Raw genomic sequence first — 19795 nt, 5'->3', positions numbered from 1 at the left:
TCAGTAGTATGCTATTCACATCCCAGCCTTGTGCTCATGACAGAGCCATCAACAGCTGCCAAGCATTGTTCTCACACATCCTATGGCCTAATGCAGAATATCTCCCATCCTAGGGTCACAGTATAGTCACAGTTTAGGCATAGTTAAGCGTAGTAAAACACCCATCAATAAAATGGATGATATTTTTTTTGATGATAGCACGAGTTTTGCTTGAAGGATCGATGGAGAAGAATGGATGGCTTGTTGCTATGAGCTTTCCTTGAAATTGTATTACGGAAGATAGACGACCTCAGCAGAGCATCCCCTATCCATCCCTCTCTCTGTGTTGGCCAGTGTCCATCCAGATGCCTTGCTGATCTGTCTTTCCCTCAATATTCACTCCCTTCCCCATCTTTCCATCTCTGTATTCCCATCCATAACTCTGCTTCCGTGAGCAGTATTACTCTCTGTACTGTACCCTGTGCTGTCAATGACAGTCTGGTGACCCCGTGTGAGTCTGGTATTTACATAGTGTAGAAGCTGTGGCCACACTAGAGGACAACATTGATTGATCTGGTAGCAGACGACTAGATTTCCTTTTGCTTACCCTGCAGACGACTGTACGCCTCAAGAACAAGCCCAGCCGCAGATCAATGTCAGTGTCTGGGAGATGGCACCAAGTATAAAAACAGCTCAGTTGCAATTGTTCATCCTTGACTGTCACAAGTGTTCAACATTGACTGTCTCTCAGTCATGGCTTAGAGTGTTTGCATTGCTGTACTGTCTGGGCTGGATCAAAACAAGTCGAATGTATCTTCCTTCCTCCGGGGCCGGAGGTTATAACTAGAAGAAGACCGAATGCTGACAGTTTTTGATCTATCCTCTCCAGACCTTCTGCTGCAGTCCTCCTTTGATTATGAACTCTGATGCCACACAGGCTTCCCCTCCACAAGCTTGACAGCCAATCGGGGGGAAGGATGATGGACAGGATGGCTAGAAAATGGGCCCAACGCCAACCCTGTCCCGCGTTACCTTTCCCAGTAAGACCTCTGATCTCAGTGGGATCTACGCCCTGGCATTGCCAGGCAACAGAGCCCTTCTTGACAGGTAGGGATGACCATTGCAATGACCTTTCAGTGGCATGTGTGAGACCTCACCACAGCGCCGCCTTCACTTTGGGATAGCCTCTGCTTCAGGACTGTGCTCACGCATATAGGAACTCTGCCATGACGCTGTTTGGCTTTCTACTCCACGTCCAATGTCAAGTGCAATGAGATGATCTCATTCGACAACCAATTACCAAACTGCTGTAGATGCAAATATCGTTTGCTGGAGCGCCGACTCGCTCATCCGTAAGATCTCCCATTAGAAACGCCTTGCGTTTCGAGATTCTTGATTCCTTTGAGACGGCTCCCAGACCGCCTCCTACGTGGCGTCGTCTCCTGTAGCATCGGAGGGGGGCAACGGGGGGGGACGGGGGGGTTGGTTCTGTGTCAGCAATACCGCCATATGGCACAGATCCGTAACTGCTCTTTTCTCTGCCATGGGAGAGCTATGCTATGATCGTGGCTGCCATAGAGCTGAGGCATGGTGAGTCTCAATACACAGAGCTGCCGTCCTGGGCTTCTTATCTCCTGCCCGTGTACTGATCAGATGGTATCTACGCTCCAGAGCTGCTTTCTGTGGCTACGGGAAAGGCTAGGAGATTTTCCAGGTCAATTTCAGCTGTGTGTGCTTGTGTGTGTGGGTGGGTGTGTGTGGGTGTGTCTGCCGGCCCTCTATTACCTCCACGGACAAGGCCAACAGGACAAACGGCCTTTTTACCAGATTTGTCGTGTCAGCACCACCCCGCCTCTTTCATCCTTAGGAACTGGAGGAAAAGAAAGCGAGAACGAAATGGCTGAGAGGCGTGTTGTTTTGGTTGATTGTTGCCCCCTCTCGTTCCCTGTGTTCGTGTGTCACAGTAAGGCACAATAGGCCTTTGTGCAGGAGTGTTCTTTGCGCTGCCTCTGTGTTTGAAGAGCTGTGCCCGGTTTGGAGGACTGACTGTAGCCGAGGTCATGTTGACAGCCAGCTCTGCTAGGCGTTCTCCTCTTATCATCCCACAATGATCAACACATCTCTGCTGCCACGCCTCCCTCACCTGACGTGGAACAGGGCATCAACACTCCACACCAACATTTCACAACTCTCCACTTTCACAACTCTCCACAGGCACATGGGATTATTGCAGTGCAGTTCATGAGTCGTGTCATTAGTGTTGCAGTGGGCAGGAGCCTCATTCCGGTATGGCTTGATTAAGGCTCCTCCAGGTTTGCTCACCGGCGGCACTCTGGCATGGGGGCCGCGGTGGTGTGAGGGAAGGCTTGCCATGGTTGAACATGTCTGCCATGATTAAAGGAGACAGAAAGTCTTGACTGCTAAGCAGAAGGGATGGATTATTCATGATGCTGCAGAGCAGCATGAGGAGGGGGAATCATAGCCACCACAGAAGAAGCTCATCCACTTGCAGCTCCCCTATTTGAATACCGATCAATTTCAATGTCGTGCGCCGACACGCGACACATCCCAGAATATGAGAGACTGACACGCATGGTGCTGCTGAGGAACAGTTTGCTATGTGTCTTCCACTCACGGTCTGCAATCATTTAGTCAAGGCCTTGGGCGAGGGGCATTGTGGGTAGGATGCTGGCCGTGACTTCACCCCTTCCCTCCTCCCTCCCCGCTCCTCCCCCCTCCTCCCCTCCGGCTCCATACCCTCTCCTCCTCTCAACGGGGCTCCTGCTCATCCCTCATGCACCTCACATTGATGGAGTTTAAAACGGGCAGCATTTTACTTAGGGTTCCAATGACCTCAGAATCAGGGCCGGCATGCTAAACAGGCTGGTTTGTGTGAGAGGCCCCTCTGCCATCGATCCCCTCTGATCTGCTGTGACATGCAGCCTGTGGTGAGATCTGCCTGATGGGGCCGTGTCAGGCAGAGTTTTCAGCAGTGGTCTCTGTGTGTGTTGAAATGGAGCGGGATCCTCCCCTGGGTGAGTTCACCTAAATGGGGTTCATTGTATCTGGTCAATAGGTGTTGGTCAGAAGTGTTTGTCTATGGCTTATACACGGAGCTGCATTTGTGTGCGCGGCCTACTGAGTTTGTCTCCACCTTTGTGCTTGGGATAAATAAGGTGGATTGGTGTTTGGAGGTCTGGTGGTCACCGAGCATTAGTGAGGTCCTCGTGAGGTATCTGAGTTACTAAGGTATCTGGATCTGTATTTACATTTACGTCGAGTCATTTAGCATTTCTGTCACTTGGTGTCCATCCCTCACTGTCTTTTCAACTCTGTCCCTATCTTTCTATCTCTCTTCCTGTTTCTCAATACACTCTCTCTCACACACACACACACACACACCAACATGCTGTTGCACTCCCTGTGCCGCAGTGACGCATGCCCTCAGTAGGAGGAGAGGTACAGACGAAGAGATGAAATAAGCCCCCGCTCTCGCTCTCTCTTTCTCTCTCACAAGTGAATACACTGCAACGGTGTTTGTGTGTGTGCAGAACTTTGCGAGGAAGTTGGTGTAAGCATATGCTGTTGACATGGATGATTCCTGTAGTGGAGCTTCTCTATGCGTACTCATGGGAGTGCTCATATTCCCTGACCCACTTGGGAAGCTGTGGTAGTTGTGTGTCCTCTAAGAGGCTGGCAGGACTCTCCAGGGTGTCCCAGTGTGAACTGTGAGTCAGTACAAGTGTATGCCTGTGTTATGTAACAGTTTAGACTTGCCGTATGGCCGTTTTTCCACTGTGTCTTTTGCACCTGGATCTGTTCTTGTACGCAGTCCGCTCACTGTTTTGACTACCTTGACACTGCAATGTAGATAATAAACACATGAAGATGATGAGGCAGTGTACTGGAATGCTGTTACTTATGTGCGCGAGTGTGTGGTGCAGCAGAAAGACTCCTAATCTGTTTCTCAAGCAGTGTGTGATTATCTGGAGGGAACTGGCTGGCACTGAAGCACACTTTGTGTGTGTTTGGCTGGTCTCAGCTGTGTGCGGGCAGGGGACTTGCAGGTACACCTGCAAATCCCTGTGGTTATGTAGGGTCTCGCTTTGGAGGATGGACTTGTTCCACCTTTACTCATGGTCGAGCCTCCAAACCCAGTGGAGGAACTAGCTGGCGTAGTGTGTAAAGGATGATCATCTGTTAAAGCACAATCACTTCCCTTGATACTGTACCACAGCTAGCTCAGGGACACCTTTCTCATTTCAGAAGGCTGCTCTCCCGTGATGGATTTTCATGTTTGCGATGTGAGATGCTAAGACTAGGCCTATGCCCTTAAAGTGTCAAAAAAAAATATTACATGGAAGCTATGTGCTAGTTTTGAGGATTTTATCAGTGGTGCCAGTGAATGTATTAGGCTTCACTGAGATTTGTGTGGCTGTTTGTATGGTTCACCCTTCCATGGAAATCTTGAATCTTTAGTAGTTTCATCACAGTGGCTTAACTGTAACACAGATATTGAAACAGGCTTAAAAAATTCTTTATATCTATACATCAAAATAGCAACCCAGTATTAGATACAGAATAATGACAATTGTGGTACTGTGTGCCTTAGTTGCTGCTTGTAGGGGAGTTTCCTAGCTGGCCATAGTACATCTTTCTGTACCGAGTCAAGTGCTGTTGACCTTGTTTTTCAAGGTGGTTTCTTTGAAGTGTGCACATGTTTCCATAATGAGTGAGTCCAGTGGCTGCAGGCTTATTATGTGAGGTTCCAACTTTTCTAAGGATCACATTTGTGTCACGGGGAGAATGGAGTGCATCCAGACACAAGCTGTGAAAATTTCTAAAGCCTCTTGTTCAACACAAAAGAGAGAAGCTAGACCTTACGCGTATAGCAGACATTCTCTCACAAGATGCAAGTCGCAGCTAAAGTATGAACCGCGCGTTCTCTCTCCTATACCCATTTCACACGGCCCTTGTGAATACCACCCCTGGGTGCAAGCACTGCACCGCCCAGTATGAACCTTGCAAAGATTCCTGAACTCACAAGGGGTTATGACAGTGCCACAGTCAAGCATGGACAGCAGACAGTGAAATAATCCCCTTTTCAGTAGTGTCCATGACTGGGAATGCAGTCTGAGTGCAAATTTAAATTATTGAGTGAGACTGGCTCTGCTCCAGAAGTGTGCTGTATGAATGTGATTACAAGCAGAGTCTGAATGGGGACAGAAATACAGAATGATATTTGCTGATGAACAGAAACTGAACCAAACAGGGAGCATAGTAATGAGATTAGGTGCTGTTCTCTCTGTATCTTGGCTCAGGCTTTCTCGTCTGCTTACAACAGCCATTGTCTCAGTGGCTTAGGGGTCCTGTCTAGTGTGCTATCTCCCAGGATGGAGCTTGTTATATGAAGATACACAATGACATAAGCCTGTTTTAATCTTCTTAAATATCCCATGCCTTACCAGCACATAACTCATATGTCAGATGAAAATATAATTCAATTGCCTTAAATTGTGATAACAATTTGAAGTCTTCATACTTGTATTCTTAGATACAAACCTGTTTTGGGAACTTTTGTGAGTTGTTGGGACACAGGTTCTGTTTGTTTCATTTGCTGTGTCACTATCAAGTCACCTTGTGTTACCTCACTGAAACAAGGGACAACTGAAATGCCCTTTTACTGGTTATTGTATCCTTGTTGCAACTGATATAGTGAAAAAGATAATACTACTGTAGCTGCTGACCATTTGTAAACATTTTCTTTACCTACAACCATAATTTCCCAACTGAATCTTATGCTTCTCAGTTTTGAAGACCCCCCCTCCTCCAACCCCCCCTTCTCCCACCATGACAGTGTGACCTTGTGTCATAAATGCTTGATTCTACCAACAGATTGTGCCACAGATGTCTCACTGTGCTGCGGGCTGAAGAGATTTGCTAACCATATTTCTGTGAAGTGGGAGGACCGGAGGACACTTGCCCAGTGAGAAATACTATAGGGGGTAACCTTGTGGTGTGGCAAATGACATCCAGGTGTACGTTACATTTTATTAGCATTTACTGAGTTGATACACTTTGTTCATGGTGGGACCTTGTCGCAGTATTGTTACTCACTGCAACCAGTTTGTCTCCTGGATCAAATATATCACTTCCACTTTATGTGTGCCAGGTGGAGTGCTATATGCTAACTAATCGTATTGGTGTTTAAACTAAAGTTGTGAGGCACCCTCTGGAAATGATGGATTGTATTTATTTACAGGGTACAGTGAGCACAGTGTGCTCATTAATGTGTGTGGGACTATAATTAACATCAGAACAGCCTTGTGTCCCTGGCTGATAAACGCCAAGGTAATTTAAATGCTAAGTATGAGGAGGCTGTTTTCAGTGCCTCCTGTAGTGGTGATGTCTCATTGTTCAGTGTCTTGGCTGCTTTCTTCCATGTCAGCACGTGATAATTACAATGTCACCCTGACACGGTTCACTGCTATTATTCGTAGTGTGATGCAGCTGCTTCGAATCGACCATCTTTATGTGAAAGTGGGAATGGAAGCTCAGACAGATAGCTAACTGCTTATTATTTCTCACTGATCAGATGGTAAAAGGGCATCAAAGAGGGCGAGGGAGACAAGTTCCCCAGCAGGACTACACATCTCCATCTGTACCAAATTCATTTATTGTGCTCACTTCAAATGTATTGGATCTCCAACCCACATCTAAGACAACTTCCAGAATCACACAGACTTGCTTCAATAGACAAGTTCCTTCCTCTCCTCAGCCCAGCTCCTTCACCATGCTGAGTGGTTGTGTGCCACGCCCCCCCCCACAAAAACTGCCCATATGGCATGGCCCTCTGCCACCCTCTCCATGGGCACTGGGGCATGTGCTCCAAACGAGCTGTATGGGTGATGCTGGTTAGGGCCATAGGCTCTGCTGTCATAGTGTGGGTAGGATCATCATTCAGTCACGGTGTAAACTTGTGATTGGTCGAGAATCCTTCTCTCCTGATGGAAACGCTCTCACGTGGTGGTCTCCTTTGTCACTGCTAAGGCCCTGCAGTGTCTCACATGCTTGTTGAAATGCAGCTTAGCAAGTTGTGCCACAGATACATTCTTTGGCACTGTACAGACATATCATATAGGTAAATACGGTACCAAAAGTATGGACACATTTTCCCATTCATTTTCCCATTCAATTGTGTATATATATGTAATTCAGTCAGTCATTCATTCAGTCATTCAGTCATTCTGTCATTCTGTCAGTCACCATCAACGCTTCCATTGCTGTGTTGATGTCTTACTGTGTTACAGCATCAGTGGCAGCCCAATGCCAGTCTGTAATGAGGCAGCCCATGGTTCCTGTTCCTCCATCAGCCCTCCATTACCCACACGTAGCAGAGGAGAGGCTGTCTCGCTCTAGCTTGCTGGGCGACAGCAGGCCTGGTTTGGCTGGCAGAGAGGGGTGCCGATGGGCACCAGCAGGATGCTAGTTTTGCCTAGATGGCTCTCCTCTGCCAGCCCTCTCACGGTCCAGCTCAGCATATTTCCTTATCGGAGCGTTCTGCATTTTCATTCTGATGGGCTACTTATGCAAATATCATCCCATTATCTTTTATAGAAATTGTTTCAATCCCAGTGTTTAGAGTTGAATGAGCACAGCAGTGATGCTCTTTGAATTGAAAAAGTGGTCTGGAAAAAATCCAAACTTCTAACAAACTCTCAGATGCGCCATAATTGAGCCATACAGATCATACTGCAACATAAGTGTGAATTAAAATATCATAATTGTGTGATCTTTGGTAATAGGAGCATGTTGTAAAATAATCCTTCTGTTTCCCTTGTTTTATACTAAAGCTGTGATGGCGGTGATAAATGGTACTAATCTTACACTGATCCCATAACCAAATACACCAGGTCTCTTCCATGCTTGACCTCCTTGAGGGCACTGCAGCAATCTCTCAATAACTCCTGTTGTATGGCCTCCTGATCCATCTTGATCCCTGGAGATAAATACAGTGAAAACATGTCGCCATAATTCAGGCCGGCCACGGGGGAGATGGAATGTGCTGTGAGGGCTCGGACGCCCGCCGCTCTCATTGTGATTTATGCCCCTTTCTACGTCTTGCAGGGGTGAAAGGAAATTGGAAAAGCTTTGTTGGAGGTGACCGTGTGTTCGCAGCGTGGACCTGGATGCTCCTCTAAAGGACACCATGGTCCCCCTGAGCGTCAGTAGACTGCCAGGGCTTCTCCTGGGTCACTCTATCCTCGTTTGCGGCCCGGGCCTCCTCAAAGCCCAGTTGGAACTTTTACAAGGGCAGGTATTTATGTCCAGTGATTAGCATAAATACATACAGGGAAGCATAAGGTGCGATGACCTTCCTGGACAGTAGAGGAATGGTCTCTGGCAGTCACCAGTCTCTCAGTGACGTTATGAAGGACCATCACACCCTCGTTGTGTGCAATGACAAAATGGCTACGTCCCCTGAATGAAAAAAATACATATTTTTTGTATGCTTACCAGACTGTGAAATGCAAATGAATCATCAGGACAGGGAAGACTCAAATGGAACACTGTCTCTCAGCATGTGAATAGAGCTATTCTTATCATCAAAAGGGAAACTGAATCCGAATAGTCAACTAACCACACTCACCACGTTGAAGACAAAGCAAATATTGTTTTTCAGTTAACTCTCAACAGGGTGATGGGAGGAGCTTTTTGTGAAGCTGTATTTAACTCTTCACTTGATTTATTGGTTGTAGAGAGAAATATGGTTGGTTGAAGTGTGTGAATAGTCTCCCTTTGTCTAAGTGCTACAGCCTGGGTCAAAGAACCAAACAACATCATCTTTATAATCTGTATTTGGCCTATTGCTTTTTCAGCAGCCTTTCCATTTTTCTTTTCTTTGGATAGACTCATTATATAGCACTGTTAAGTTCTTCCGATGCACCATTGTGCTAAGGTACTTTGCAGAACTAAACAAAACAAGCCCATCCTACTGTAAATGTGTTTCTTTATCAGCAGTTCTCTCGGTTGAGTACAACAGGAGTAATTGTGCTGTTTTTAAAAGGGTGAGGCACGGAAACCGATTCTGCGGCTCCTTGATAATAGCGGTATATAATCCACCATAAGCTTTCTGGAAAAAGCACCCTTCCTGACAGTCTCTTATTAACTGGTGCATTGTGGAGGCTGAGAAGAGGACAGGGCCTCTGAAGAATGTGGCCAAGCTTTTGGTTATGATGAGAGAGGTTCATGTTGTCATGCTTGTGACAGGAACATGACATCAGACATCAGAATGTTTTAAAAGCATTTTTTTAAAGAATACGATTTTACATGAAAAATCTGAGAAATTCTGCCCCCTCACACATTGTTGCACAGGCAAAGACATTTCGGAACAAGGAGCAATTATGACGGTGTTATTGGAAGGAAATGGATGAAAAAGAAAAGGAGAAACTCATTCCGTTAATGGAAGATTAGGTAATAAAAGTGTTGAGCAAATGCCAGCAGTTTTTCCCATTACTTTCAAAGAAGCTGTTGCTGACTGGAATCTGTATATACATCTGAAGGGTAATATCCCAGAACTGTGTGCTTCCTTGTAATTTGTTCCACTATACTTTGAAATAGAAAAAACCTCTTAGGAAGTAATGGACAAATGGATTCATATGTGTGGTCAATAGACACAGGCATTGATCAATAAAGCCCTTTCTTCCAGTCGGTTGATATAACACAGCCATGGAGGCAGACCCCTCAGTGGCATGAGTTGTGTGCTCCCACACGCTATACTGAACACCGACACAGCGTGGAACAGGTCACATGCCATTTGATGCAGTATCACAGACTTTTGCAGCGATGCAGTGAAACATTCATTTGAAGCATCTCACCGTGCCAGAATCCTGCTCTGCGCTTGATGCCATTGATATCCCCTGCGAGCCACTTCACTTTCGGAGTGAGCCAAACCGTGAATGTCCCTCATATGTCTCCGAGAATCTGTCAAATGCTGGTACAAAGCTGAGTGCTTGTTCTGGCCGGGGCTGTTCAGAGACAGCAGGGCTGAGAATACCCGGGCTCGCTTCTCTCTCCCTCCCTGGGTCAGTCCAGGTGTACCAGGCAGGGATCCAGGAATGTGGAGAGTGGGAGCTGTGAAACTCCTCGTAAGTAGCAGTCCTTTTCTCTCCGTAGACACCGGAGGCCACACGGCCTGGGGCTAAGCCCTCTCTGTCAGCATCCATCAGCTCACACTGAGCACCGGAAGGGTTAGGAAAGGACCTAGGGCATATTTGGGGAAGGGAGACCAAGGAGGATTCCTCAAGAACACACTGCACCTTGTGTATGTGTTTTGAGGCATGTGGATTGTGCCTCAGGCAAAGCTTGAATGCTCCATCGGCATCATGTTGAGATTGTCAGTGTGTATGACAACCCTGGATGGATTTGTTGCGTGCGTGAATGACAGTGGTGATAGCAGATGTCATCGTGAAACTCCTTCCTCTTTTCCGGTGACTGGCTGCTTGACCTGACAGTGACACTGTGGGTCAGGGCAGCAGAGACAGAGTGGAAGAAACCGGCTCTAACAGGACCTTTAGAAGATGAATGGTCTAATTTCCTTTGAGAAAAGCCGTGTTGTCTGAAATGTCATTCCACTTCATGTACTGTAGTCACACTGCCTTCTGCAGTTGAGGTGAAAGATTGTAAGGCAGAGCACTAGTCTGACTTTCAACTGACTTTAACAATAACCGACACCTGGCACATGACATGTATGGGACCAGACGTTTAGGCCCTGTAGCCAGATCTTCAGACTGTGCAACCATACTGCTCTATACTCGCCTATACAAACACATTGTGTCATTGTGCAAAACTGAAAGCTCTCCAGTAAAGGACTTCCCTGCCACCTGAGTGGCTGTCTACACAAAGCAAAATAGATGTCTCTATTGTATGGTAAAGTGGGAGCAATAGTTTAGACATACAATTTGTTTCCCTATTTCCCAAGAGCCCACCTAAAGACAGAAATCAAGCCACTTGCCATACTCTGCAGAACTACCCACTCAGCAAAGGCACGCAACACCGACAAAGAGGATTACAGCCTGAGTACCAATGAGCAGAATGGATTTGGGATTGGAGTGGAGACTTGGCCAGACACCGCTGTAGTAAACCCCCCTGTCAGAGACGACTGTGTACTGGCAGGTCCCACAGGTAGTCAAGACAGACATCAAAGGGAGGAGAAGGTTATCAGAGCCAGTGAACGGCCCCCTGCGGCCGGCACAGGGATGTCCGTGGCTGGGCCCGGATCCCACTCTGTTGTCCAGACAAAGCAGCTTGGACTGGGGCATGTGCTCTGACTGGTCAGGAGAGCTGTGTGGTCCTTGTAATGCTTGGCATTCCTTGTGTCGTAATCCCCCCCTTCCCTTCGTAGCCCTTAAAGCAGCCCCCCTCCCCCCCCCCCCCCCTCTTTAACAATTTCCGATCTTTCTCTGGCTTGATCCCCCCATCCTCGCCTCTTGTTGTGGCCTGCCATCTTTCTTTCTTCCTCCCTCTCTCTTCCTTTCTCCTTCAGCCCGCTGTCACATGTGCCGCTCCGGAGGAGGGGAAAGAAATGGGTTCAGAACAGTTACCATAGCAACTGAATCTCCGCGCTGAGCCAGTACTCTTACGCGCTCTCTCTCTCTCTCTCTCTCTCTCTCTCTCTCTCTCTCTCTCTCTCTCTCTCTTCTCCCTCCTCTCTATACTCTTAGATTAAAGCCACTTCTTTGTGATGAGAACGATGAGAAAGAAAGGGAAAGGCAAGTAATGGACAGTGGTACACTAAAAAGGAGGTGTTCCAAAATGTCATTACAGGGCTTCTTTTCTTTGTTCTACTTGTGCTGTGCTGGACCAAACCATAAAGCATTTGATCAATAGAGCACAGTGTGTTGTGATAGAAACATCTTAGCAGGTCTGCTTATAAAGACCGGTGTTAGACGGCTTGCAGCTGTAAGGTACTTTCTCCTCTGTAGAGGTGATGACTGTGTGTCAATGGAGGGGGGCTGTTGTATAGGTAATGGTGTGTGACTGGAATTTGAATGTGTTCCTGAGGGTTCATCTTATTCCTGTGACATTAGCCCATACTAATTTCGTAATTAATCGGAATCCATAAAAGATCTCAGGATAGGGGTCCCAATTAGACCTAAGGTATGGGTGAGTGTTTGAGTGAGAGAGTGACAGAGAAAGAGAGAGAGAGAGGAGGGAAAGGGGAAATGGGAAGTGTGTGCTTGTCTGTGTATTAAACATCCCACTCTAATCAGAGCAGTACTGTGCAATATTGACTTACATAGCACTTTAAATCATGCATAGCTAAATCATTCACAGCCAATACGTGCTCTTCTATCGATCCAGGAGAAAGTGAAAGTTATGAAAGATGTGAGTAATTATTTACTCAGCGGAACTGATTGGGTGTGAAACAGAACGATTGGCTGTTTGATCTTCAAGCAAGGGTCAGGTTTGCCTGGACAATGTTTTCAAACCGGTGTCATTGCTGGCAGAGGAACGTGATCCACCCCATAGCTATTACAGGCACACTCATATGGTTGTCATCTCAGCTGATGCTGCCAATGACTACCGTGTATCACCACAGCACCACAGAGGCTCACTTGCTGGGTCTTTCAATCACACAGATTAAAGAGGTGTACAAACATGAACGACGCCGGGTCATTGAGCGACGCCTCAAGTGAGACGGAGGCTGTCGAAGAGACAGAGAGGATAGGAGAGAGGTACACGGGTCTCCTTACTTAGACTCGTGGGAGACCGCTGCACAATAGGAGGGTATGCCTGGCGGTCATTGACTTGATTCAGCCGCTGACGGAAAATTGATTTAGCACCATACAGCCCAGGGCTCAGCTGGAACAGACAGCCAGGGAAGATGAGGCCCACAGCAGCTGACACGCTGCTCCCCCCCCTGCTCTTTTTGTCCCGGAGGAGAGAAATTAATTTGGTTAATTCTGTGTGATTTTAAGTAATGAGACAGCCGAGTGTGTGACGGCACGGAGGAGGACGGAGGGCTCTCTTCATGCATAGTCGCACACTAGGTGTCAGCCCCTCTCAGGGTGGCTGAGTCCCTCTTCCCCCTCCCCAGACCCCCAGAGGAGCGCCCCTCCTCTCTCTCCCTGCATTAGGGTGATATGATTTGTGTCGCGAGGGCAGAGGGAGCTTCGGGGTCAGACGGAGGATTGGATTACAAGCTTCCAAGACACTGCATCTGATGCTCTGTACTGGTGTCTTCTATGGAGGGAGGGCTGACCGGATCGGACTGCGTTGAGGGGAATGCCATCTGAGAGTCCATTTAAAGTCATTTCCCCCTTGTACGGAGAACAACAGTGGCATGTCAATGGATGACCAAACAACTGTAAGATGACCTAGCCTGACGGTCTCTAAACTAGCCTTAGAGCCCCTCCCCTACATGGATGGGCTTACACATCCTCCCACACCGTAGCTGTTTTGTTCACACCACCAGCTTTGGCCATACTGAATGCAGACCGTATTAATATACTAATAGGACTCATTTTGAGTAATAACTAGGCAAATACTGGTACTCCATCACTACATATGCATATTCATCATTTTCAGACCCACTATCTTGCCTAGGGCAAAATTAATTAACTTGCATTTTCTGTGATTATAGTCTTAGCGACAGAGATTGTCGAAATTAAATACTTGTCAAGGGATTTTCTTTATTGACATGGATGTCTTTGATGAAAAAGTGCTTTCAGTAATGCTGAGTGGTCACTAAAACAAGTTGACCACAGAATGTGTTTTCTGACAATTTATTTTCCTTATTCGGTGGCATGGAAGTTGAGTAGCTGTATAAGGATCATTCACTGACCTTGTTGAAGAAATTAGATGTGCTTCTGTTAATCACAATCAGTTGATCAGCTAGTGCCTTATTGTCTGGTCATGAATTCTAAGCTATTCATTCATTCATTCACATATTGTATTCTTACTGTGAGTGTCTCTGTCTCTGCCTGCCTATACCAAACCTCAATTGGCTGTATGTTATCTTTGTATTTGTCAATTCACGATGAACACCATCCTCTGACCTTCAATAAGACTTTACTTTTACGCATGTGTCCGAACTGGTCATATTTATGTCGAGGTGTTTGATAAACTCTCACTCCAATCAGATGTCTGTCTAATACTTATAAGCCCAGAACCTAGATTGGTAGTCACACTGTTCTAGTGGAGATGGACAGAACTTTCTTCCACGACTGCTTCCTTGTTTTTTTTGTTGCACAATTGCAATTGTGCAAACAACACAACACATACCACTACCATGCCAGTAAGTAAGGTTTTACAAGTTCTGTGTTTTTCTTTCCCCCCCTCAGGTTTGAGCTGAGTTGCTTTGGCTGCAGAGCTGGGCGCTGAGTCTGGTACAGAAGGCTGTAGAAGAGTCCTCCCACCTGAGGGGGGCAGTAGCAGTCATGCAGGACTCTGCCTCGGATGGCAAGATGGCCAAACATGTAAGACATTTTTTCAGAATAACCAGAATAGCATGCTGGCTTGCATACTGCAAAAAGTAAACATTTACATTGACTCAGTATGTATTGGGACATCTTAAATATTTTCCTGGCATACTAAATATGATTGTAGTATGAATATTGGGATGCAACCATCATCTTCCGTAGTATTTCTGCTACCTTTTATCATGCTGAACACCACAAAACATTTATGCCCTTCATGCTATCACCCTCCATTTGACACATATACAAACATTTTGTAATGTCTACAAGATAATATGGTTTGCTGAAGTTTGAGCCGTGATTGTTTGATCCTTTGCCCTTAGGATCAAGACTCCAAACCTCTCGATGACTACAGGGACACAGATGATCTGTCAGAGAAAACCACCCCCAGCAAGATGCCCAAATCACCACAGAAGTCCTCCAAGCGGCCAAAGACTGCCCCATTCAAGGTCACCCTTCTTGATACCACCGAATACGAGGCAGCAATTGAGGTAAGCATCTGAGGATGACTATGATCTCCGATATAGTACGATGCTTTTCATTCACAGGATCACATGGACCCGTTCTGCTTTGAATTTAACAAGAAATGATATTGATCACTGCCCAATATGACATTACTACAAATGTATTTTCTTTGTTGTCGTTCGCCTTGCAGCAGATGCAACTAGTTTCACGACGAGGTGTTCGTGTTGTGTTAGCTGCAGAGAACAGATAAGGCAGTCACACAGAGGATGACAGAGGGAGAGATTCACGCAGGGAGCTTGGGCAAGGCCGAATCAAGGTTGCACATTCTAGTGAACACACCCACATAACAGGCCTGTAGAGGAGTAGCGGAGCATGTTAGCACATGTGCAGTACGAGGATTCCTCATCCTCCACAATTATTCCCATTGTTTCAATTGACTATGCTGCACGTTACAGTTGGTGCATTCTTTTTTTACATGCTGTTTGGGAGCATTTGTATGAAGACATACAATATGTTGACAGTGAAAGGGTGTTGTGATAGGAGAAGTGAGTGGTCATATGTTCAGCAAATATGGGTTTCTGCTGGAACAGTGGAGCATGTAACTAGCCAATAATGGCAACCACAGTATCAGAGTTGAACAGTGCCGACCCTCTCCTGTTCCTTGTCTACCCCCCTTGGCATGACATCGAGAGAATATTGTCCCATTGCAAGAGTTATGTTACAGTTATTCCCCTCAGCTTGTCAGTGAAATTAAAATGAATTTTTGGGCAAAGAGAAGCTGTTCAATCGGCATGGCATGTCTCTGTGTTGAACCATCATGCGTCTGTTTTGGCAGGGGCATATGGCATCAGGCTGTTAGTGGCCAGGGAGCCGTATGGCACCCTGCCCTCTCTCTGCACCTCCTCCCCCACATCCCTCTCCTCGATACAAACATGGCAGAGTAGAAAAGACAGGTCGGATGAAATCCACCCTTGCATAACAACCTGGGAAAGAATGATGGGAAATCCATAGTCATTAAATGTTGCTGTTCAGGTGCAACCAAGGAGAAACTAGGATAGTGTTATTGGTTGGGTGTTAATGACAGCAGCCCCTTACTTATGGTAATGGGTGTAACCCTTTACAAACATACGGTAGTGTGATTGTGTGTGAGTGTGATGAAGGCGTCACCTTGTGTGGGTAGTCTTTGAGATATCAATGGAAAACACACATTCACTGTATGATGATCCATGCCTTTGACTTGTACCCCTCCTTGAATCTCTTAATATAGCAGTCTGCTTCAAGATGTACTATTGAATCACTCTCTACACACCCTGTTTACATAGCCAGCTGCTGTACAGCATTATCAGAAGTCTCTCACCTCATTCCTAGAAAGGCGTGCTCCTTCCTGTGCCTAATTGCTGAGTTGGAATGTCAGGCCTGCCCTATCAACCCTCCTACACGCTTCAGGGGTTAATAATAATAGCACTGAGCAAAGGCAGGCACCACTTTGTGACAACTTTCACGGGAAGAGCTGCAACATTCAGGGGTTAATTATCCCATCTCGTCATGGCTGCTTGGCCTCTCTGGGCACCGGGCCCCCCTGCACACCTCTGGGAGCCTCTCTGCCCACTGGGGCATTGCACCACCAGCCCACGCATGGAGAAGCCAGACTGTGCTGGGGTGTGCACTAGCAACATCCTTTTGGTGATGAGCTAGGAAGTACGCGAAATTACTGTGCAATTCGGTTTTGTTCTGGAGAACAATGACGGGGATTGCTTGGGCTTGGAGAGTGGAGTTAAATTAATTGCTTTGAATCAAGGGTGTGTCCATGGAGAAAGACTTTTCTGTCTGACTAATGTGCCCACGTATTTCTACCAGCTCTCCAATAACATACAGCCACCCTCCCCTGTACATCCACCACCCACTACATTGCTGTGGTGACCTGTAGTGGGTGACACTACTGGTCACCCGAAGAGTCAATACTCTTCAGAGCTTTTCATGCGTTACCCACAATTCACACACACAAGGCAAAAGCAGACTTAAGAGGATTCATCTTTACGCCCTGGCCTTGAAATATTGAGGAGTGAGATAGGGGAAAGAAGCAAACTGCATCTTGTTTCCCTGGCAACAGCTTGCTGTTTAACTGTCATTGCCAAAACGTGACTGCGGAAGGCAGCCGTTCAAGTCGCCCAGATGCTCACAACCCACAGAGCCACACACAGTGCTCTGGTAAAAACCCCCCAGGGAAAAGTGCACTAAAATGTGTGTGTATATGAGTGTTTGTGTAGTTCTATGACGTGCTATATCAACTGGTCTTTTGGGTAGAATAATGGTTGGCTTATTGGGACAGGATATTACCTGTCACTGTCTTAGAAATAAAAAAAAGGAGACACATACCACAGTGAAGTTCAGCAGCAGCATCTGCTTATCTGATTTGAATGTGTTGCTTTTGTTCTAGTGCTAGCTTGCCATGTTGACAGCTTTGTTCTGAGATCCTTTTTGTCAACTATTTTAAGCACCATGAATATAATACAGCACTCAAGTGCTCAACTATTACACTGTGTTAACAAAACCAGAAGCTGTCTTGCTGTTTGCCAATGCTAACATATACAGCATGGTTGAAATCTCAACACTCATTACAGCTAAACAAGGTTCCAAAATGTACTGGATGAATACCTCTGTTGCTTTATTTATTTACTTCAACTAGTAATGACACCTTTTTTATATTTTTGCGCTATTTTTGTCTTTGCAGAAGCACACCAAAGGACAGGTGCTGATGGACATGGTGTTTGAACATCTCAACCTGCTTGAGAAAGACTACTATGGCCTGACATTCAGTGATGCAGACAGTCAAAAGGTCAGTGGATATATCACCTCTGACTTGCCGTCATGTGAAATCTATCAAATGTGAACAAAATGAAAACAAACTAAGCTGAGGCAAACAAAATAAAAAAATTGACATTTTCCAGGCAGGATAAGCTAATTATATACAGTAATTGTAATTATGGCTTTTGTGTCACAGGTTAAGGTTTGGCTCTAAGAATCCTCTGAATATTCCTAACTGTCAGGCTGTTCAAGGACATCCTGTGTTGTGGGCAGAGTGGGTTCACCCTGTTGCGCCTTCCCCTGGGGCAGGTGTCTGGTAACATGCTGAACATGAGGAGAAATACACCCACCGCACACCCAACATAAGGACTGTCTCCAGTCACTACAGTATATGCCACTTGTGTGTGTCCAGACTTGTGTGTGTCCAGACAATGGCATGTTGGGTCTTGTATCGTGCAATGGAAGTAGTTGAACAAAACAGAGCCTCGGCTCTAGGGGGACAAAAAGGTAAATTGGATACAAACTGAATGCTTATCTCTTATAGAGAACATGTATCCACCTGAGAACTGGAAGGCTGCCCTGAGAGTTATCTCAGGGCAGCTGGAGCTTTGGGTCAGGGGTCCTCGCTGACTCAAAGCCAAACAAGATGTGAAATGTGCTTTCAGACCCTCCTATTTTCTGCTCTGTGAGGTTATAATCCTCCCACCATTCGGTGAGAACGTCTAATGTGTGTATGATTGCTTTGTGAACTATGACTGCAGTACTCCTGAGCTGAGCAGTGAACAGTGAACAACGGGAATCCTGCTGGAGCTCTATAGAGAGGAGACAAAGAACACAAAACGCTTTAGTAATTGAGTGCTCTTTGGCCCGGGCAGAAGTCAGATAAATTCAGAATGATAATTAATGCTCGGAGCCCATTAAGGTGTCGAACGAACTAAGTAAGAGCACCCCTTGTGTATGTGTGTGTGCGGGTATGTGTGTGTGTGTGTTTCTTTCTGAAATGTGTATAATAACTTGGCAGGACCCCTCGCAGTTTGTCAAGGATGGCCACAGTGTTGCAGTCTGCTGTGCAGTTTTAAACTTTCACGCTTCTGACCTCCCTCTGGCAGATGTGATACTGTCTGCCAAAAATACTCTCAGCACTAATAAGCAGTTGGCAAGTGCCATTCAGCCGTGGAAAGCTTACTATCAGCTTTCTGCAACATTCTGCATAGCATGGCAGCATTTACCATGCAGTAGACACACTCATGCTTAAATCACCCGTCTTGAGTTTGCAAGGAGGAGCTGGTTGGCGCTGAACGTTGTCGCTTTACTCGTGTGAGATTATGTGTGGGGGTATATTTTGTTCCAGAAACAGCGCTTCGTGTGGTGATTTGCATCATTACACTGATGAGGCCTGAAAAGATCTGATGAAATAAGCGGCCCAGTGGCAATTTAGTATCACAATAGGCAAACAGATGTTGGAATAAACGCTCCCCTCCCTCTGTAGAACAGCACAGTGGGGGAAGGCGTACTTCCTTTCATTTAAACATATGGGGAGGCTTTCATCAACAACCTCGTCTGCAATTATAGCCAGGGAGTGGACCAGAGTGTGGCAACAGAATGTGCAGTTGCCCTTTCTCCTGCAGCCCCCTTGTGACTCCTTCTTCCTGTGTTTCAGAACTGGCTGGATCCATCCAAGGAGATCAAGAAGCAGATGCGCAGTGAGTATCTGCTCAGTCACGCAGCACGTGCATGCCAGCTGCTCTCAAATGTCACATAGTCATTTACATGAATTCTATAGAGCATAGAAATATATAGTTAACAGTTAGTGGTGAGTACTTTATTGATTCCCAATGGGAAATTGCGGTGTTGCAGCAGGCAAGACGAATAAATACAAAGAATGTACAATATAAACCAAATAGAAAATTTATAAAATACAAAATACCTAAAATATTCCTAGTTTTGTTTGAATATATCTCAAATGTATTATTATGTGGGCTGGTTTAGGCTCCTATTGAGACACATGAATACTGTATGTAGTTCACCGTACAGGTCTTCATTCTTAAGCAGCAGTTACTCATCAC

The 19795-nt window shown here is 46.1% G+C and overlaps 1 protein-coding gene across 5 annotated transcripts in view; it reads left to right on the top strand.

Moving 5' to 3' along the window:
* The window catches only part of LOC134022368 (band 4.1-like protein 1), a 46663-nt gene that overhangs the window by 7909 nt on the left and 18959 nt on the right, over positions 1-19795 (top strand). For all 5 annotated transcript variants that reach the window (XM_062463852.1, XM_062463860.1, XM_062463868.1 and 2 more), the window contains exons 2-5: positions 14325-14459; positions 14783-14950; positions 17656-17760; positions 19390-19432. In XM_062463852.1, coding sequence (XP_062319836.1) covers positions 14421-14459; positions 14783-14950; positions 17656-17760; positions 19390-19432 — 355 coding nt within the window. In that variant the 5' untranslated portion in view covers positions 14325-14420. The remainder of the gene's footprint in view (positions 1-14324; positions 14460-14782; positions 14951-17655; positions 17761-19389; positions 19433-19795) is intronic.

This window comes from Osmerus eperlanus, chromosome 1, assembly GCF_963692335.1.
Source record: "Osmerus eperlanus chromosome 1, fOsmEpe2.1, whole genome shotgun sequence".
Classification (NCBI taxonomy): Eukaryota; Metazoa; Chordata; class Actinopteri; order Osmeriformes; family Osmeridae; genus Osmerus; species Osmerus eperlanus.
This window is presented reverse-complemented; position numbering and strand designations above follow the sequence as displayed.